The sequence below is a fragment of the Aristolochia californica genome, unplaced genomic scaffold (genome assembly GCF_029961685.1).
Source record: "Aristolochia californica isolate CCGP_79_NKW_82.1479 unplaced genomic scaffold, dmAriCali1.0.hap1 SCAF_12, whole genome shotgun sequence".
Classification (NCBI taxonomy): Eukaryota; Viridiplantae; Streptophyta; class Magnoliopsida; order Piperales; family Aristolochiaceae; genus Aristolochia; species Aristolochia californica.
The window spans coordinates 16615787-16638665 of record NW_027181793.1 but is presented as its reverse complement, the minus strand read 5'-3'; the positions used below and the strand labels follow the sequence as shown (position 1 = coordinate 16638665).

The 22879-nt window shown below is 37.0% G+C and overlaps 1 protein-coding gene across 1 annotated transcript; it reads right to left on the bottom strand.

Annotated features, from left to right (window-relative positions):
• Window positions 1-1826: 1826 nt before the first annotated feature.
• Window positions 1827-12293, bottom strand: LOC137946268 (NADH dehydrogenase [ubiquinone] 1 alpha subcomplex subunit 6-like). The gene is made up of 2 exons (XM_068792492.1): window positions 11973-12293; window positions 1827-2279 (listed from the first exon to the last, which is right to left on the bottom strand). The coding sequence occupies exons 1-2, from the start codon at window positions 12183-12185 to the stop codon at window positions 2094-2096; spliced, it is 399 nt and encodes a 132-aa protein (XP_068648593.1). The 5' UTR covers window positions 12186-12293; the 3' UTR covers window positions 1827-2093.
• Window positions 12294-22879: the final 10586 nt, after the last annotated feature.

The window sequence follows — 22879 nt, the reverse complement described above, 5'->3', positions numbered from 1 at the left end:
AATTGTCTTCGGTTCGGGTCTTGATGATTGTTGTTGTTAACGGGTGGACGTTGTATCAACTTGATACTAAAAATGTCTTTTTGTTTGGTGACCTAGTCAAGGAAGTCAATTTGGAGCAACAACTTGGGTATATTGTTCGGAGGAGAATGACAAAATATGCCGACTAAATAGCGCCATATATGGTATCAAACAAAGTCCTTGGGCATGATTTGAAAAGTTTAGTCAAGTAGTCATATCGATTGGGTGTGTTAGGAGCCATTGTGACCATTCACTCTTTGTTATGAGGAGCTCGTTTGGTATCGTGGTAATACTGGTATACATAGACAACATCATTTTATTTGGCGATGATATACCATGCATTGAAAAGGGAAGCCCATTTAGTAGCTAGAAGAAAGGTAAGTTTGATACTAACTTAGAGGAAATATGGCACAATCATGCTACATGAGTACAAAATGTTGGGTGCTAAGCCAGTTGAGATCCCTATTGAGGTTGGACATGACCTTCATGATGAACAAAGTAATGAACTCCACAATAAGACAATGTATTGTCGGTTGGTTGGAAAACTTATATATGTTACTATCACTCATCCGACATATCCTTTGTTGTGAATGTTGTTAGTTAGTTCATGGAGTGCCCTCACAAGATTCATCTAAAAGTTGCCCATCAGATCTTGAGATATCTAAAAGGGCACTTGAAAAAGGACTATTTTTTAAACTTCACAATCATATGAAGATAGATGCCTTCTCAAATGCCGATTATACTGGATCAAAACTTGATCAAAATTCTACTACTCACTACTGCATCTTCCTAGGAGGTAATTTGATTAATTGGTAGAGTAAGAAACAAAATATTGCTGCTCGTTTCGATGTTGAAAGTGAATATAAAGCTGTGGCTCAAACATTTTGTGGATAATGTGGGTGAAATCTATGATTAAAGAGTTGAAATTACAACAAGAAGGGTCAATGACTATGTATTATGACAATCAAGCTATCATATTTATTGCAAGAAACCCAATGTTTAATAAACAGACAAAATACATTGAAATAGATTGTCACTTTATTCAAGATGCTATAATGAAAAATAAAATCATCAACCCACATGTGCAATCTAGTGATCAGATTAGAGACATGTTTACTAAAACACTTGGCAAACTTGAATTTGGTGTCTTTTGCAACTTGTTGGGCCTTATGATGACTATATTGTGCTCCAATTCGAGGGAGAATATTAGAAAACTACTGAAGGGCAACATCATCATTTTTCATTTACTACAAAATCCATTGCTACACTATCTTAATTTAATTTTTATGTAATTTGGACAAGTATGTAGAATCCAATTGATTTTAAGTGACTATGAACATTTTTATAATTTTTTTTTAAGAATCTTATAAAAGTACTGGGTATTAAACTCAATCCCCAGTCTTTTTAAAACTCTGATTTTCTCCTCTTTTCTCTCCCTCTCCTTCTCCTTCTCCTTCTCCAAAACCTTAAATTCGCTCTTTTACAGAGCAATACTCTTAAAAGAGTAAAAGCCCCACATTTTTCAGAGGTAGCAATGATATATGTAACTTAAATTATACTAAATTTGTACAATCTAAATTGAAAGTTGATCTCATCATTAAATTTTTTAGCCAACTCTGAATCAACAGTTTAATCCACCAACATATCTCACCAAATTTCTTGGATATTGTTCCTGAATCGTTTCCCAGCTTCATTCCCAACTTTACAATTGCTGTAAACATTGTTTCGTCTCATCTGATAATTACACACATCCATCTCGTATGACCAGGGCGTGAGAGCAATTTCTCTGTTCTTCAGGATTGAGTTAATTAACTCAAAAGAGGTTACATTCTAGTGGGCATATGAATAAGAAAAATGCATAGTTTACTATATTTGTCAGATACGGTGCATATTCGCTTATACAGGTCTATTCTGAGCTTTGCATAGGCAGAACCATGTACATCATACCAGATGAAATGAGTAGCTATCACCGATACAATTATATGGCCTAATTCAGTACACAAGATTAGAAGCAGTCTCAATTCTTATTGTGATGCCAATCACCAAGAGAAGACCTTGGATTCCATGCTCATAGTTTAGAAATAATTGGTGTTGTAGAACTGTTTCAGAAATTCAGAACTTCCCTGGTCTTTCACATCCTTGTCATGAACAAGCCCTTCATGCCCAATGACATACTCGCCAACGATATGGTGCCGTTGCTTGTAGTGTTCTATTATGTTTCTGAGTTCTTCCATCCCATTAAAGACAAGGAGGTCAATAGCCTGTGTAAGAAAAAAGAATAGAGAACCATAGTCATGTTAACTTTTGCTTCAAATTTCCTAAACCTGAAAAGGTATTCTTGGAGCCCCAAAGATGCCACTTGGCGATGGACCAATTGGATCTATGTGATTAATTACTTTTTTTAATGGAGTTTCTTGAAGAAGTACTCATCTCAAACAATTCTTTTTTCTCCATGAAGTATGACATGACAAGATAGAGTTGAGCAGTGTAAATAGAAGTTTACATCATGTAACTTACATATACCTAAAAAGCCAAAAAGGGAACTCCAGCATTTCTAATTCCAAGTAAACTGTAAATATGCATAATGTAAGAAGAGATCTCTCAGCACTTTCTAATTATTTTCCCTCACGGTAGCTTTACTTGCACTGATTTGATCATTTAGGACCAAGAAGTGTAATATCTCACATCAAGAAAACTTTAAACCATTAAGTGCCAATATAAGAATGGAATGACAACTTTTACCATTAACTGAAGAGATCAAAGTCTGGCCAAGTCAATGGATAATTGAAGTTGAAAAAATGTTATTAGGAATCAAAATCAATATCAGTTATACCATAATGAAGTTCTAGATATTTTTAATTGACACGTGCTTCTAACATACAAACAAATTGGCCTTCCAGCTGCAAATTATGTCTGGATGTTCAAAAGCACATGCCTCTACTGACTTTTACAAACTGTGACCACCTCAACCACATCTACTTGTAATATAAGTTCGCATATCCAATAAATATAAGAGTGGAGACAACTTGTAGAAGGTGACAAGCTTTCTTAGAGGTTAAGAATAAGATGGTTGAAAAGCCAGAGCTCGGAGATTTAATTTGAGCAAAGAGATCATGGGACCTCAGACCTTGAAGCAATTATAAGAAAATGGATTTGAAATCTGCACAAATATTGAAATGTTGCTACCAGTAACTGAAAGAATAGACAGAAGACCAGTGTAACAAGAAAATAGTTAAAGTGGACACGTTCTTATCGGTGTTATAAAGCTGGACCGGCTCGGCCGGTTGAACCCGATTCAACTGGACCCGGTGCCCTATCCAAGTCAATGGGGGGAGAAACCCAAAAGCTGGGTTGGCCGGTTCAATCAGTGAACTGACTAACTTGACCTAATCAGCTGGAGCACACTACACAACACTAAGGAATGCACAATGCAAACGGGTAGGGGTTTGCCCCCTTCCCTCCATTTGACACTGCAAGGGAAGAGGCCCACTGTCCCTATCATCAAAGGCAGAGAGGGCGGCGAAAACAGAGGAGGACGAGGAGGGGAGGATGCTGCCGCCTCTCTCTACCTTTGCATAGACATAAAGCCGTCTAATTGTGACAGAACCAAATGCAGTTCACCTCCTAGTCATGCTAATTTTTAATCACAGATTAAGAAGCAGAAGGGTAGACTCAATAGAGTCTTTTGTGGGCTTTCTTCTCATTCTTCATTTTTCCCTTTCCCACAACATCAAATTTAAGGTGGTAAGTCATCAAAAATTTTGGGAGATTAAATATTGATAGGCATGTCTAGATGATAGAGTTCTTCTCTCTTTCAGCATGTTAGTAAATGGTCCCATCTCTAGAAAATCAAGAAATCTGTAACAAGTAGATCAGGGAACTGCCACTCCCAAAATCATCGTCTCAAAAAAGACAACCAAAGAAGAAGATGGCTCTTCTAATCATACTCAATGATTACAGATCTCTCTTTGCCTCAAATCTTTCTTCATTTTGAGAACTCCATAATGTGATACTTAGCATCCTACTTCAACAAACATGCTTCAAACTGTTCGACATCCTGTTCTAGCAAGTCCTCCCTTTCCACCTCTGCAACGTAACTCTCCACCAAAATCAACTCATCCTCACAATCACCCCCCACCCTTTCTGTTTCTATAATGCAACTCTCCACTGGAAAACAACTAATCATCACGGTCACCTAGTATACAACTTGTTGAAAAACAGATATGGAAGAGTCTTACATGACTCTCACAGTAAGAAATTTCACAAAGCCAAAATTAATATGGTGGAGTCTTACAAGAGTCTTATAGGAGGAAGTCTCAAAGAAGAGTCTTAGTTAAATGTATTTTAGTTATATTAGTCTTCTATTTATGTTCAGTTGTTCAATTGCTCTAGGACTTATTTTTTAGTGTTTAGCTTTGGGTGACTGGGATAAGGGTAGTTTGATTGTAATTGGATTCTACTTGTTTCTTCTATTATAAATAGAGGCTCATTGTACTCAAATTACAACAAGTTAGTGATGTATTTCTCTTTTCCAGAAATTCAACATGGTATTAAAACGGGTTTAGCGAGTTGACTTAGTCAACCCACAAAAATAATGTGATCCTTTTCTGATCTATCATCTCTAATAGTTTAGATCTTCGAATCTACTTTCCAACTCAAAAAGAAATTTTGGCAATTGGAGTTTTCTACAAAAAGAAATTGATATTTGAAGCAGCATAGGTCAGACTGCTAGAGAGGTTCGAGTAGCAACAAAAAACTTCAATTTTAGAGGTGTTTTATGTTATCAAGAATGAGACTTTATATGGAGAATTATATATCAAAAGAGAGATTTGTAAGTCTATTTTCTCACTTATCCAACCAATTCTAAATCCGAGTTTTCTAGAGGGTGGTATTAATCTCGGAAGAGTCAATGGTCATGTTGGTTAAAGAAGAAAAAATATTCAGTTCAGCCAAATTAAAGAGTCTGAAATCCATCAGATTCTTTCTCTCAAAAGAAGTATATTTTATGAAGGAAAGTTATGCTTGGATGAAAAGTATCGAAGTCTAGTTTCATAAAGAAAAAATTTCATGTCAATCTAATCTATATTTAAGGAGATATTCGTATTGGAGTCAACAAAAGTCAAGCTACAGAATGAAGAAAATCAAAAGGTCATAAAAGATTCAAGAACAAAGTTTTTTATGTCAAATTATGTATTAATTTAAAGCTCGTTGAGTATAGTTTCTTGAACAACAAACTGTTTATGATTTTGAGCAATATTTTTGGAGATATTGATATCAGAAATGCCAAAGGTCAGTTCAAATGAAAATCACTCCTTTTTTTCCTATTATCTCTCCATACATTGACGTGGAGTGAATTTCCTTTTCTCCTAAACATCTGAGTTTTTTATCCAAATTTCTTTTCTAATCAAAGAGTTTTGGTCAGACTTAATCACTCCATGATATGCTCATTCAAGGTATGCAATATCTTGCTTCAATGTTATTTTCAAGTTTTGAGTTTTTGTTACTTGGTTGAATATCTTCTGCATAGTTAACTCTTAAAAATTATAGTCACCCAAAAAAAGTTATACTTGGTCAAATTTATTAAATTTTTTACCATTATAGTCTCCCCTAGTTTTCAAAAAAAAAAAGTCACTTTGGAAGCATGAGTGTTGCATACTCGCCTCCTACCAGTTAAAGTTATTTTCCTCTAGTATTTCTTCAGTTTATCATATTGTGTTTTATCACTTCAGAGCAATGCCTAAACCCACTACTTAAAAGTATTGGAGTGTCATTTCAAAAAAATAAAAGGTATTAGAGTGTGCCCAACATCCAACTTGAGTCAAGTTGTGTGATTTGTGTTTATCACTTCACCCAAAAGGTGGTTTGTGTTTGAGATACCCTTAAGAAGTGAGCAATCTCTTTGTTAAGCCCTAAAGTTGGGCAGTTTTTCTGCCTTAAAAATTGAGCGGAATGTATTTTAAACTATGACCGTTTTGACTGGTGAATGGAACTTGTCATACGGTTAGAAGTGATTTTCTTCTCCCACATTGTGTTTTGTCTAAACTGGTTCTATATGTCCTTCTTATCACTAGTTTGAGGAGAACAAGTAGAAGAAAAAGTACAAGAAATACAAGAAAGAGGTATTTTGTTCCACATATTGTGGCAATTTTTATGTGATCAAAATATCCAAGAAAGGGGGAGCACGAAAGATGAAGTTTTTGCATCTATGAAGAATTTTTTTCAGCAAAAGAAAATTGAAGACCAATAATCCTTTTCATTGCAAGTTAAAGTTATAAACTCCTGTTTGAGGGGGAATGTTGAAGAGCAGATATGAAAGACTCTTACATAACTCTCACAGTAAGAAGTCTTATAGAGCCAAAATTAATATGGAGTCTTACATGAGTCTCACAGAAGAGTCTCAATTAAAAATGTTTTATTTATGTTAGTCTTCTATTTATGTTCAATTGTTCTAGGACTTATCTTCTAGTGTTTAACATTGGGTGTAATTGGGATAAAGGTACTATAATTGTAATTGGATTCTACTTGTTTCTTTAATTATAAATAGAAGCTTATTGTACTCAAATTACACCAAGTTAGTGAAGTATTTCTCTTTTCCATAAATTCTACAGAAATCAAATAGGTTGGCCGAAGAAAGGGGAGAGGTGGAGCTTTGTCCAATCCCCCTCTGTTAGTCAAAGATCTAGGGAAGTTTCTTCCTAGATATAACATTTTTTTTCATTTTATAATGACATCATTATGACATCAGACGGGTTCAACCAGTAATCAACCCCAGGTGAATTAGGTTGGACTAGAACTAATCATTCCACCAAATTGGTAACCAGGTCAGGTTTATAGCATTGATCATCATACAAAAAAATAAATCTAAGAAATAAAAAGAAAAATAAGAAGTTGATAAGTTTTTTTTAATGTTCGTTAAACACACACTACCCCCCATAATCATACCCAGTGAAGGTCGAAATCAAGACCTCACAGCACAACCATGCCTTGCACAATGCCCACATGACAACATAACTAATTAAAGCTTCAAGTCCATCGAAGGAATTGAAAAGAAGACAAAAAGGGAATCAAAATTAAAACAACAATGTGAAATATTATGCAAATCACACAATGAACAAGCAATAGAAGCAAAATTCAAAAATAAAATCCAACAATCAATTGAAGGAACAAATAACAGCCCAAAAAGTCACATCCAGATCTGCTAAACTTTGAGATTCAAAATCCAATAATATTTCAACATTAGAGAAAAATACCAGAAAAAAATAAAATAGACATAAAAAACTTGATCTTTTCTTAAAATTAATCTAATAGAGTCTGTTTGTTTCTCATAGGTGACACAAGATCTTCTTCAGAACCAAAATTCTTCTTGTGGAGCAGTTTACATGGGAAGATCCTCACCTGAAACAATCTGATTCGTTGTGGCTCTTTTATTTCCAGTTCAATATGTTTCCGGTCCTATGCTTGCTTTGTGGAATTGAGCAAGTCAATCGACCATCTGCTCTTACATTGCAGATTCTCTTGGTGCATTTGGAACAAATTTTTTGGTATGTTTGGTATGAGTTTGTGCCACCCAGCACCTATTTCTGATTTAATTCCTATTTGCTCGGGGATCTGCCTTCCTGTATTTGGGAAAGTCATGCTTCAAACTTGTTTAGCCTTCATTCCTTGGCTGATTTGGACTAAGAGGAGTCTTAAGACATTTTCAGCAAGTGTCTTCTTCATGGGAGTCTTTGGTTAGGAGGGATTTATCTCAGATTGTATTTTGGCTAAAGTCTCCAGATTTGTTTAGTGATATTTCTGATGACATGTTGAGGAACAGCTGGGCTTAGGTAGCTTTGCATAATTCGGTTTCTCCCTAAGATGATAGAATGGTCTCCGCTTAATTCTCAAGCTATAAAGTTAAATTTTGATGGCTCGTCATTGGGAAATCCGAGGCCACTGGGTATTGGTGGTGCTTCCAAAGACTCTTTTAGCCAAATCTTGGCCTCATTTTCAAGTTCTATTTGGTATTCCTGACTCTTCTTCAGTAGAGCTCCCTGCTCTTAGGCAAGATCTTCATATTTTTCGTGATAAATTTCAAGGTCAGCTTCATGTTGAAAGAGATTTTAAAAGAGTGACTAGTTGGTGAGAAGGCAAAAAATCCCCCCTTGGCATCATTGGCATTGATTCTATGAAATTCAAGACTAATTGAAGCTTGATTCCTAGATCAGCTAATAGTTTAGCTGACACTTTAGCTAAAGAGGGGATCTCCCTTCAATTTCTCCTTGTAGAGACTCTCCTTCTTGATATTTGTTCTCTTGTTTTGCCTTTGGGCTTTATAAAATTGCACTCTTTCTCAAAAACAAAAAACAAAAAATGATGGTGCTGTCTAAAAAATCTTCCACTGTATTGCACTCCACAATTTGCTGTTCCTTCAATAGTTCACCTTCCATTGAAATAACCCTTCAAACTGGTGCACCATTGATTAATAGTAACCAAATAGTTATTGTCTTTCCTAAAACCAGTACTTGTATCTTTTTCTTCAAGGACTACCCCAACTACATTGTAGTTGTCTAGATGAATCCTCCACACCATTCTGCGCCAATTAATAGGTTGGCCTCTTCAAGTCCTCCCTCATCATCTCCATCTATATCATTTTGGATCTTCCATAATTTCTTGCTAATTCAACCTCCATTAAGACAACCCTTCTGACATGTGGACCACAGAGCTCCATTGAACATTTCCAAACCATCTCAAATGGATGAACTGTCTTTCCTCTTCTATAAATACTCCTGAAGGGAATCAAGAATTTAAAGTTTGCTCAAGGAAGAAAAAGATGCTTCATCACTTGGGCTCAATGAGGTCCCATATTTTGAGTACGAGCAGATATAGTAGATATAGCAATACATATTTTTCAGAATTTATTTGAGTTGGCCTCAGAGACATTAAGGTTTTTTGCCTATGTTTTAATTTGAACCAGAAACTTGTGGTTGGTAGGGCAGATTAATTAAGGCTATGGAATTTTATGATTAGTTGATATCCAAACCAACTAGTGTGAAATCAATTGGAAACTGCAATTGTAAAGACAAGCTTTTGGATTTATGCAAAGCTCTCTGAAAAGAAAATTCCAAAATTACGGTATGATGCCTTCTTTCTTCTCTCTTATTATTCTCATTAGTCTTAGACTCCTTTATTTCATTTCTTTAATTTTTCTTCTTCTCTTTTTTTTCACCCAAATTCATTTCAAAGATGAATTTTTTTTTGAGAGTAGACGTGTTGTGTACTTCAACAAAATACTGTAGCGCATAGTTTAACAAAATATAGTAGTACATAGTGGTGCAAACCCCCAAATTTTTTATTTTTTATTTTTTATTTTTTCTTCTCAGCCCTATTTCTAATTTTAGCATCCTTCTTCTCTTTTACACACTATTTTTAGAGTTTTTTCCTCTCCAAAATCTTCATTCTTTTAGTTTGCGGTTAAAAAAATTAGGGCACACCTATCTTTCTCCCTAAACCCTGTTATTTCCCTAATCAAACCAAATATATCCTAATACTTTCATTTGCTGGAGGTGTTCATATCCTAACAAGGAACTGTATGTACATGGAAGCTTCTCATCAATGAGAGTATGTCCTTCTCCTTTAGTATCTTATAACATTTGTGTGGATGGTAGCTTATTTTTCAAGGTTTAAATTTAAGGTTTTTAATCACCATTTAACATGCATGTGAACTCTGTTCCAGCCTAAGCAAACTCTTCCTCTCATGTCTCTAATCAAATTGTATTCCGAGCTTAATCCTTTAATGTTCTCCATCAGTTTTTGTCTCAGAGCCTTGTTTGAAAATTTTTCTTGCATCTAGTTTACCTTTGTAAATTTTGTGATATGCTTACTTCTAGTAGGTTAGAATCCACAACAACAAGCAGAAGAACTGTTAGAGAGCATTAATGCAGTTTTATCAAAGACAACCTTGATTTGATAGATTTATTCAAGAACTAAGGTCATCTTAGGATCCATGTAGTTGCAAAGCGTCTCAATTAATGAAGGTGCAGTGGTAGGAGAAATGGTCTGTCAAACCCTATGAAACCTGTAGTAGAATGTAAAGGTACTTAAGTTAGTGAAAGGATATCGGATTAAAATCTTCTCCTCATTCAATATGTAGCTTACCTTGTTGTGGAGGAAGGCCCACTTAGTTAGGTTTGTATTCTTCTCATTCTTTTTAATAGTTCATACATCATTATTCAAAAAAAAAAAAAAATGTATCTTCTCCACATCAAGTGCCCTATGAAGAAGAATGAGGAGTACAGGATCCATATTGTGCTCCTAAATGGTTTAGCAGAGAGAACAATATCACTAGAAAGGTTAAAATAAAGAAGCTTAGTTACAATGGCAAGAGAATGACACCAAGGAGCCTAGTAACGATGGGAATGGAGAGACATCACTAGAAAGGTTAAAAAAAGAGAACCCTAGTTAGGAAGGGAATTTCATTAAAAGTTTTTTTATTTTTTTGTTGAAAGTTATGATCCCAAGATTTTCCTTGATTTTTTTATCTGAATAGATAACTACTTTGATGGCATGACATGATATACAACCAATGCCTGAGATTTGCTAAAATGAGCTAACTAGTCAAGCCACCCATAATTAGATTAATGTGAAAAAGTAATGCTAGTGTGTGGGTATTCTATTTCACTCAGAGGTATAACATAAAAATAAAAATAAAATCTCAAAGAAAAATATCTCCTAGTTTCATTTAAGGATTAATTTATGTACCAGTCACTCATACTGCACCAAAATAATGGGACAGTCACTGAATATATGGGTATGTTGGACAAACTTATGGTCCATTGTTACATCCAAGAATACCCTCAGTTGGCATTCTTGTGGTTCATACACAATTAATGCTTGATATTAAAGGTGGAATGATTTCACTCACTGTAGATTCTGTAGAACAAGCATCCAAACCAGCCCTTGACTTAGAGCATTATGTCAAACAACCTATTATCAAGAGGTTTACTCACAGAGTCAGGGAGCTCATAAGTATAGCAAGACGTTATTAACGACCAATTAGCTTTAAAAAATCACAATTATTCTTAATCACAATTCAGTTGAATAGCCAAAGTACATAGCAGTTAGTATATATGTCATCTTTGTGAAATGTTTAAAATATATTACCATTCTGTCACCAAATTTCTTTGCCACTATTGGTGTCCATTGTATCTATGTACTCCAACATCAACCCAAGATCAAGGGTAACTGGGACCTAGATTGTGTATCCCATACTTTCTCAAGATAAAATGCTTCAAACTCTATTTCCTTCTCAAATTCCACAACCTTTGCTCAAATGTTGCACAAGAACTAGGCTAAGTACCTGAATGCATGTTCTGTTTATCTAACTAGCGTATCTCAGAGTATTCATAAAGCAAATGCAAGCATATTTGTATTCATCGGTAGGGATCTCTGAACTCCACGTTAAAGATTCTGAAGAAGGCATCTTGGCAACATAAAATAAATGGAATTGACAATGGCCAAAGGAAAGTGACCTTTCGTCCTTATATATCCACCCTCATCAAAGAGAGAGATATCTGTGTTCTACTAATACTTACAAGTCGCCAACTACTCGACGGAAACAAGCTTAATTTATTTCTTGATGATGTAATTGTTAGACCCCCAGGTACTTGGCCCTGAGGATGGCCTGATAATACCGCATCAGGAAAAATAATCAATCATTTGAAATTCAAAACTGCTAAACCATTCAGAACAAAGAAAACCTAAGGGATTACCTATGCATAAATACACTCGGGCAAACAAATTCAGAAAATAATGAATAGCATCAAAGTAAAGAAAGGATTTCAGTAAAAATGCTGAAACTTATATTCAGGTCAAATGGACGGGCAGTCACGTAGTGCGCCGGTATGTATAGGTATCCAGAAAATCCAATAGACCATAGAAAAATAAAAAGAGGAGAAAGAGAAATTCTTTGTGACCTTAGGGTTGGTGATGTGGGCATTTTTTCTGATTTTAGATGAAATAGCAGATCGAAGCTGAGAAACAGTGACGACGTCATCGAGATGGTAGACATTAAGGACAGTGGGAAGCGATCGGCATGCCTTCTTGAATAAATCTATGACTCGACCTTTCGCTTCTTCGAGAGTAGCCGAGTTTGGGGGAACCTTTAAGCTCTTGAAGGTGTGCGCCATAGATAGTCTATCTGCTAAGCAGTCAATTTCCCAGAGATGAAAATGAGGCTTTGGATCTCTCTCTGGTTCTTCAACTCTACAATCGAACGCCTGCCAGATCAGACTTGCCAGTAACTGAACCGGGTCCTCCTAACTGGAACATAAACTTATAAAAATCATAAAAAAAAAATATAATAAAATTAAAAGTAAAAGCAACCATGAAATCAAATTAAACATGTCCATATAAATAACCATGACATCAAATTAAACTTGTTCATAACAATGATATCAAATTAAACTTGTCTATACAAATAACCATGGCATCAAATTAAACTTGGATAAAATAACAAATAACTTGTTTAAATAATTGAATTTCATGATCCATTAAAAAAACTTATAAACTTGTACAAATTATAACAAATCTTCCTGAATATAAAAAATAATAACTACCATGAGAAAATCAAAATTAGAATAATTAAAATCCTATCACATTGGCATTTTACGTGGATTATAATATCATATCTAAATATAAATACCTTGCAACATCAAATTAAAGTCATATACAAGTAACCATAGAAATCCACAACATCAAATAGTTTACAAATTACAACATACATATCTCAAGTCTCCCAATGCTCAACAATCATACAAAAATGTCCCCTCAACTGATAAATCACAAACTAACACTTATAAACAGTTAAACAAGTCATGACAAAAGAACACAATCTTCAAATGCCTCCACTAAGACAAAAAAATACAAATTTCTGAAGAAAAAATAAACAATATTAAAAAATAAATAATTATAATATAAAATATAAATAAAAATAAAAATTATCATAAAATCAAATCAATCTTTATCATCATCACTAAGTAACTCAGCTAAGACAAATATAGTAATACGAGTTTTTGTAAACAGATAAATAAATAATAAATTTAACTAATATTTTAAAATAAAAAGAACTATTAAGTAAAATTAAAATAAGTACATCATTAAAATTACCACTGAATTTAGCTCCAACTCAATCCCGCACAATATTAAGGCCTCTCTAGTAACTAGTCGTAGAATACTACGATAAACACTAATCACTCTACCTACCTGTGCTAAAAACTAACTCATATGAAACTGTAGAAACAAAGTCGACCAATATATCTCTCGTAATCAATGACAATGTTGGATATTTCTAGCTATCAGTCTTCCACCACATAAAAAAATAAAAGTCTTAATTCCTAGGATTTAACGGCTCATCCAAGAAGAAATCTAATTCAGATATTAATATTTGTTTACTCCTGCTTTCCTTAATATATGACTCAAATTCTGTAGGTTACTCTCTTTAACATGATTTGTGTTTGTGGAAGATACGTTCATCTCTACATTGGACATTCCCCTTTTCTTCTGATATTCCCTCAAAAGCAGATACAAACAATCACAAACTTTACAAACGTCTTCCCTCTCATCCATGTACAACTTTCGATAGTAAAACGCAATCATGTCTTTTCTATACCACATATCATACACAACTCTAATAACCAAAGCTAAAGATTAATTCTTCCAATAATTGTCAAAGTTTCTACACATTCATGTGCCATCAAGGAAATAATATAATCCATAGACTCACTCCATCTAGTTAATACCAACTTAAAATAACACATTTTTCAAGAAAATGTTCATTATGGGGTATTGAGTACTAACGCAATCACTTTACTAAATAATGACCTGAGTCAATGATCCAAGATGAAGAGGAGGAAGTGGCAGAGATCATACCTGAGATAGTAGTAGTAGCAACAATAGTAGAGGAAGATGTAGAAGTGGATATCGTCAAAGTTTTCATCCTTTGTAATAGCTCAAAATCATCATCTGATATTTTCTTCTTTCCTTTCTGTAACTCGGTTATTTCTTCATTCTTTTCAGTATTACTAACCGAGCCTTAATTGGCAGTAATCCAATCTGGCTTGCCATGAAGCTTCCAAAAAGTATCAACTAGATGATCAAACCCTCCACAATGAGTGCATACCCGATTATCAGTCCTTAAAGAACCAGACCAACTCTACCACCTTTTCCTCTATCTCCTTTATAATTTCTACCGCGCCCTCTATTGGTAGAATTTGTACTCCTTTTACCATAATACATAGCAAAGGATATCTTAGCCTGAGGAGTGGAAGAGGGGTTTGGAATCAGAAGTGATGTGCCACTTATATCATCACAAGATGGAATTGCTGAGCAGTAATGATTTGGCTACCTCTAGATATGGCTTGATATTGGCCAAACAAATGGCAACTGCTAAGGCCTCCCGCTGCTTTTATTGAACCGAGATGTCAATAGAGTAGGACAAAGAAATTTTCCACTCCTGAATCAACCCTCTAAACCTAGCCAAGTACTCATGCAAGTTTCCCCTTGTTTTGTATTAAACATATTCTGAAACACATTGTATAATTTCTATAAATTCTCGGTACTAGAGTACAACTTGGCACAAGTGTCCCATATCTGCTATGCAATTTCAAGATGGACAACATTATTTTCCATGTGCTCCTCTACGCTGTTAATTAACCAACTAATAACCAATGTGTCATTCTTGAACCATTTAATATAAGAGCTATCTATTAGAAGATATAGGCAAGCTTTGGTGTTATTGTTGTAATTATCTTATGTTTTTTTCTCTTATTCACTCCTACTAGGGTGAAAGATATACTTGTAATATTGGTACTTTTAACATCTATAAATAAAACTTAAGGGGGATGGTTTTTATAAGTTGACAACCCTAAATCCTCCTCTCTTTTCTCTCCTCAATGTGTCACTCCTTCTCTCTTTCTCCTTCTCAGCTATCACCTTCCCCTCTTCTCCTTCATGATCTGAATGTTGAAGACTTAAACATTATGAAGTCCTGAAAACAACATGGTATTAGAGCAGACCTCCTAGGACTCTGTCATCAAGTGCTCAGATTAATGATGGATTATCAACCTCTCGGTTGTGTGCTGGAATGGTTCGGGACAACATCTAAGTTCTTTTCACGTCCTTCTTGTTTTTTACTCTACCTAAATGTTTAGATGCATGTGAGACATCTTTACTTCAGAGATCATGCTTTTATTTAATGAGATTTATAAAGAAAAATTTTAAGTTATTCTAATCCATACCTGCATAGCTCGATTCATGAGCATATCGGCTAGTTGTTTGGTTTGAAGAAGATCGATAATAGTATTTGTACAATGGTTATTTGCAACTATTTGGTTTTGAAATTTCGTGGTTGGATTGAGAATATTGTGTTTGGAAAACCAGAAATTTGATTTGCTGATTCAAGAAGCTGATATGTGGACGATTAGAGACTGATTGAAGTCACTCTATTAGGTGCTCTTCGCTATTCTTTTTTGAAAAAAGGGGAAGAAACGTTTGGTTATGAAAATCAGAACCGAAGTGGAATGCTTATGAATCCTTCTTGGCTTCAACAGGATGAGATCCCATGTCTGATCTTTCTTGGCTCCAACAGGACAAGATCCTTCTTTAGCATTTATAAATAAAGCTTAACGGGGAGGGTTTTTATAAGTTGACAACCCTGAATCCTCCTCCCTTTTCTCTCCTCAACATCTCACTCCTTTTCTCTTTCTCCTTCTCAGTCATTGTTAAGTTGTGGAGTCTAATTAACGCCCTACGCTAAGTTTGTCACGGATCGACCTATGCGGTCAAGTAGCCGTGGGGGTTGGAAGGGGTGGGAATCCTCCCTCCCAGGGGTGTAGCAGGCAGAACCCCCACCCGGTCCACGATATATTAACTGTTATTTTATTAAGGGCAGTTTGGGAATTTCACTCTTGTAATGCGGTTGCCCTAATTTTCTGTTATGGTCCCGGACCATTGACCTCGTGACTCAGCGAAGAGAGAAATCATCCAGGGGTATAGCGGGCAGAGCCCCCACCCGGTACACGATATATTAAATGTTATTTCATTAAGGGTAGTTTGGGAATTTCACTCTTGTAATGCGATTGTCCTAATTTTCTGTTATGGTTCTGGACCATTGACCTCGTGACTCAGCGAAGAGAGAAATCGTCCAGGGGTGTAGCGGGCAGAGCCCCCACCAGGTCCACGATATATTAACTATTATTTTATTAAGGGCAGTTTGGGAATTTCACTCTTGTAAAATGGTTGCCCTAATTTTCTGTTATGGTCCCGAACCATTGACCTCGTGACTCAGCGAAGAGAGAAATCGTCTAGAGGTATTGGAGTGAAACCAGGAAGGCCTGATTTCTTTCGATGCCCTATGTCAGAAAGAAGGAGATAAAAGAAGGAGAAAATATCAGATTCGTGGAGGGGAACTTGCACCCTTGGGTTCGATTTCGGAGAACACCGATCCTAGGGTTCATTGAGGAGAATGCTGATCCAATTTTTGAGAGAGATAATACTTGCCTTCTTCATTTCTGATAGCCCTTTTAAAGGCTTACAACGCAAGGGAGTTCGAATGGAAAAGTTACAAAAGTGTCATCGCTGGCTATAACACTCCTAACAATATAAATAAAAAAGTAAAATTATAAATCCCCAAAGTACTTGAATGTGCATCCACCCACTGAGTTACTAACTCATACGAGTCGCCTCTGAATGACTCGTCCCGCTATCGAATCCACATCATCACTCCCCTTGGAGAAAGAGCTTGTCCTCAAGCTCAAAGGTAGGATAAACTTGCTGAAACACGTCCACATTCTCCCAAGTGGCCTCAGTTGCATCGGTGTTGGTCCACTGAATGAGGACTTCCCACCTGTTCTGGTTCTGTCTAGTACTCAAAATATTGGCTGGAGTGAGAAGCATGTGCTTGCCTTCAACCAGAGGTAAAAATGGAGCTGGAGGAGGTATTGTCCCCTTGAACGGCTTGAGAAGGGACAAATGAAAACATTGTGAAGCTTGAAATTGGTCGGAAGCTGCAACTTATAGGCCACCTGGCTGACTCACTGAAGAATAGTGAAGGGCTCAAAATGTTTAGGAGAGAACTTGTGTCGACGGCCAGCAAGGGAATTTTGACGGTAAGGCTGGAGACGGAGCCACACCACATCACCTGGATTATATTGAACATCCCGGTGTCCTTGGTCATAATATTCTTTCATGAGAGCCTGAGCTTTCTGAAGGCATTGGACAACATGTTGCAGCACTTGATCACGCTCCATAAGGGCCTGATCAACAACGTCAACTCTGGTGGAACCTGGAACATAAGAGAACAAACGAGGGGGTTACCGCCCGTAAAAGATCCGGAAGGGGGCATCTTGTAAGGTAGTGTGGAAAGACGTATTATAGCAATACTCCACCCAAGGAATCCATTCCACCCAACGTTTGGGACGGTCACCCACAAAACACCTTCAATACATTTCAACCGTGCGGTTAACCACTTTAGTTTGGCCATCAGATTGAGGGTGATAAGCCGATGAAAATTTGAGTTTAGTCCCACATATCCTGAAAAGGTCTAACCAGAATTGGCTTGTAAATGTAAGCACCTAACCAATACAACCCGAAAAGACTAGTCGATTAAGGTGTGGAAAGCCAAGTCTTAACACAGACCACAAACACTAACACCCACCCTACCAAATGCAAATGCAAAGTCCCCGCGCCAAATATGCGAATGCATGGGGATTCGAACGTGGGACGTGGGACAAACCTGCTTTGATACCATGTAAGCACCTAACCAATACAACCCGAAAAGACTAGTCGATTAAGGTGCGAAAAGCCAAGTCTTAACACATACCACAAACACTAACACCCACCCCGCCAAATGCAAATGCAAAGTCCCCGTGTCAAACATGCGAACGCGCGGGGATTCAAACGCCGGACGTGGAACAAACCTGCTCTGATACCATGTAAGTTATTCTGACCAAAACCATAATTACGAAACACACATAATGCAGATTTTACAGACAATTTAGTGCGACATGAAGGGGGTAATAAAACAAAACATGCACAACCAAAGATACGCAAATGCTCATAGGTTGGACGAACACCATACAACTGTTGAAAAGGTGAGATATGGCCAGAAACAAAAGAAGGAATATGATTAATCAAATAAGTGGCAGTATGAAGGGCTTCCCCCCAAAATTCAGAAGGGACAGAGGCATGGAGTAGTAAAGAGCGAGCGGTTTCAATAAGATGATGATATTTGCGTTCTGCAATACCATTCTGCTAAGGCATATAAGGACAAGACAACTGATGAATAGTGCCCTCAGACTTAAGAAAATCATTCAATAAAGATGACATATATTCACCACCCAAATCAGAGTGGAATTCATAGCCTTGACATTTTCGTTGCCTTTGGTGCATGCTCTTCGCTCTTTCTGAGTTCGTTAGGGCTTCGTTGGATTTCCGTTGGCAAAGAGGTTGGGGTTTCATTGGATTTCAGTGTTTGGGTCTCTGTCTAGAGAGATTTTCATGGGTTTGTGCCTTTGGTGCACGCTCTTGGCTTTGTCTGAGTTCGTTGGGGCTTCGTTGGATTTTCGTTGGCAGAGAGGTTGGGGTTTAGTCGGATTTTGGTGTTTGGGTTTCTGTCCAGAGAGGTTTTTGTGGGTTTTTTATTCCATTGGGGTTCTGTGGCAGAGAGATTGAAACTTCTTTGGATTTTCGTTGGCAGAGAGGTTAGAGCTTCGTTGGCTCTCGGACATTTTTTTTTTTTGGTCGGGTCGGGGCGACTTGCTGCAGGTATTCGATGGATTTGAAACCTCCAGCTAGGGCAAAGTTGCAGAGTTTGCCTTTTCGTAAAACGTTCTAGGACTCTGCTGCTTTCGGTTCAAGGTGTTGGATATTGCCATAATTTTCCATTTTTGGTTACCGTTGGCAAAGAGGTAGGGGGCTTCGGGCTTTGTTGCATTTCTGTTTGATTTTGTAGTTGCCATTTGGATATTTGATATTTGGTTATTACTTGGAGAATTAGCACTGTTGAATTACATTTGCAAAGTCATTTGACAATTATTTCTATGGATTCTATTTGTAACTCAAATGATTTGAAGGTTATTTCTGTCCGGTTACAGGGAGTAATTACTCTCTTTGGAAGTTTGTGTTGCGCAATTTTTTAGTTGGGAAAGACTTGTGGATTACATTGATGGAAATATTACTGCTCCAGGATCTACATCCACTGACTTCATTAAAGAAAATAAAAAGTGGTTGACTGATAATGCAAAAATCTTCACCTGGATCAGCAACACCGTTGATCAGTCTATCACCTTGCAACTTTTGAAGTATGAGATTGCAAAAGAAATATGGGACTATTTGGAAACTCTGTATGAACAGACAAACTTTGCAAAAAAGTATCAGATTAAGACAGAACTTCAATCCGCTAAGCAAGGTGATCTTACCATTCAAGAATTCTACTCTTTTATGACACCTCTTTTGGATCAATTATATATGATGGATCCACCTTCATTTCGGAAGCTACCTGAATATACCAGAGCATGTGATGATTGAAAGCTTACTGATTTTCTTATGGCTCTTCGCAGTGATTTTGAAATGATAAGAGGATCCATGATCCATAGAGATTCTCTACCCACCTTGTCTGCAGCTGTATGTGAGTTGTTGGCTGAGGAAACGCGGTTGAGGTCTTTGGGTGGGCTTTCTTCCAATAAGTCATCATCTCTTGATACAAGTACTTGTTTCTAGAACACACTCCATTGCTCATCAGTCATCAGGGAAGTCTAAAGGGATAGTTGCACAAGATGAATGTTCCTATTGTCATGGTAAAGGTCATTGGAAAAAATAGTGCCCCATATTGAACAACAACAATAAAAATCAAGGCCATTTCAAACCTACACAACATCATGCCTCTAGTTGTCAAAATCAAGGCCATTTCAAACCTACACAACATCATGCATCTAGTCGTCAACCTCAACATCGAGGTTTTCTTCCATCTGCTACCGTTGGATCTTTGGATTATTCAGATGCACCTTCTACCCATGCTCCTATTAGCAGTGATTCTACGCCTGATCCATCATCAGTAGCAGCCAAGATCGCACGCATTCTTGGAAAGTCGTCTGCTCCTAGCACTCAATTTGCATCTCATGCAGGTATGTCTTGTTTGGTTGGCTCCAATGACATTCATAAATGGATCTTACATTTTGGGGCCACACACCATATGACACCCCATTTGTCTCTTTTACATGATTGTGCTCAACCTCCTAAACCAGTTAACATCCAAGCTGCTAATGGCTCTCCCATGCCATTAGCCTCGGTTGGAACTATCACTCACCCTACTTGGTCTTTGTCTGATGTTTTCCATGTTCCCCATTTAGCTGTTAACCTTCTTTCAATCGGCAAACATACTGATTTAGGTCTTATTATTACATTTGCTTCTGATCATTGTCTTATAATTCAAATCCGGGAGGCAAATTGGGATAGGCCATAGAGAAGGTGGTCTTTACTTGCTTGATGACTTGAATTTGCAAGTACCTTTGCAGGCGTCTAGTCTTTCAGTTCAATCCTTGTTGCATGATTTACTTTCTATAAATAATCCTTTTTACTTATGGCATTCTCGTTTGGGACATGTTTCCGCTTCTCGTTTACAGTTTATGATCACAAATAATATGTTAGATTCTACTATTAAATTTTCCACTCTTGGTGATTGTGTTGGTTGTAATCTTGGCAAGCTATGTCATCTACCTTTTACAATAAGCCATTCTGTTACTTCTTCTCCTTTTGATCTTGTTCAATTTGATATTTGGCGACCTGTACCTGTATCCACTAAAGGTGGGACCCGCTATTATGCATTGATTGTCGATGATTTTACTCGTTTCTCTTGGATATTTCTTATGCTTCAAATATCAGACTTTTATTCTATTTATGTTCAATTTGGTGCTACGGTGAGAACCCATTTTTCCACTCACATTAAATTTTTTCGCTTTGATTCGGGTGGTGAATATATGTCATCATTATTGAATGATTTTCTTAAGTCTGAGGGTACTATTCATCGGTTGTCTTGTCCTTATACGCCTCAACAGCATGGTGTTGCGGAACGCAAACATCGTCATCTTATTGAAACCGCTCGCTCTTTACTACTCCATGCTTTTGTCCCTTCTGAATTTTGGGGGGAAGCCCTTCATACTGCCACTTATTTGATTAATCGTATTCCTTCTTTTGTTTCTGGCTGTATCTTGCCTTTTGAACGGTTGTATGGTGTTCGTCCTACCTATGAGCATTTACGTGTCTTTGGTTGTGCATGTTTTGTTTTATTACCCCCTTCATGTCGCACTAAATTGTTCTGCAAAATCTGCATTATGTGTGTTTCTTGGTTATGGTTTTGGTCAAAAGGGCTATCGATGTTATCATCCTGAGTCTGGTAGACTTTTTGTTTCTCGAAATATTATATTTTTGGAACAGTTCTGTTACTTTCGCATTCCCTTGTCTACTCATGTTTTGCATGATACAGAATTGTTACACATTGATCCTTTTGTGTCTGATGAGCGTCATGATGACAAATTAATCATTCACCATTCGTCCACTGATTCACGACTACTTCCTGAGTGTTCTTCTCATTTGCCTATTGTCTCCTCTCATATGCCTTTGCAACAGTCACCTGCAGACACTGACTTACCTTCTCCTATGGCGCCTCTCCCTCTCGACTCTCTGGACTCTAGTGATCCGCATCTTGCCACCCCTTTCATTTCCACTCGTGTTTGTCGCCCCCCTCAGAGGTATAGTCCATCTTCATATTTGCTCTCTTCCACCTATTTGACCTTTTTGTCTAAGATTCATTCTTTTGTTGAGCCTAAGTCATACGAGGAAGCTACATCTGATGCAAATTGGTGACAAGCCATTAATGATGAGCTTACCGCCCTGCACCAAACTGGTACTTGGGAGTTACTTCCACTTCTTCCAGGTAAACATGCTATTGGTTGTTAATGGATTTTCAAAGTAAAAACTCAGTCTGATGGTACACTTGAGTGATACAAAGTTCGGTTAGTTGCTAAAGGATTCTCACAAATTGAAGGCCTTGATTATGATGAGACTTTTGCTCCTGCAACTCAAATGAAGAAAATTCGCACCTTGATTTCTATTGCTGTTGTTCAAAAATGGCATCTTCATCAAATGGATGTTAAGAATGCCTTTTTAAATGGTGATTTGGCCGAGGAGGTATATATGCGGCCACCACCACGGCTTTCTCATACTTTTGGTCATGTTTGTCGTCTTCGACGTGCTTTATATGGTCTCAAGAAAGCTCCTCGAGCTTGGTTTGAGAAGTTCAATTCCTCTTTGATTCGATTTGGATTTGTTGCTTCAAATTATGATTCTGCCATGTTCATTCACAAAATTGTTGTGGGGCATATTATGGTTCTTCTTTATGTTGATGATATGATTGTGACTGGTGATGATGATAATGGGATTGTAAACCTTAAACTACACTTTCATTCTATGTTTGAAATGAAGGATCTTGGGTACTTACGGTATTTTTTGGGTATTGAAGTTGCCTATTCTCCTAAAGGTTATATTTTGTCTCAATCGAAATACCCCTCTGATGTGATCAGTCGAGCAGGATTTACAGATGATAGGATTATGGACTCTCCTATTGAACTCCATCATTGCCTTAGCCCTACAGATGGTGAATTGTTATATGATGCTTACATGGTATCAGAGCAGGTTTGTCCCACGTCCCGCGTTCACATGTTTGACACGGGGACTTTGCATTTGCATTTGGCGGGGTGGGTGTTAGTGTTTGCAGTTTGTGTTAAGACTTGGCTTTCTGCACCTTAATCGACTAGTCTTTTCGGGTTGT

Excerpts from the sequence above, each read along its gene's own strand:
- LOC137946268 (XM_068792492.1), bottom strand. The coding sequence starts at position 12,185 with ATGGCGCACACCTTCAAGAGCTTAAAGGTTCCCCCAAACTCGGCTACT. Across the intron at positions 2,280-11,972 it reads CCCACATCACCAACCCTAAG|GCTATTGACCTCCTTGTCTT; the intron begins GTCACAAAGAAT and ends TTTCTTACACAG.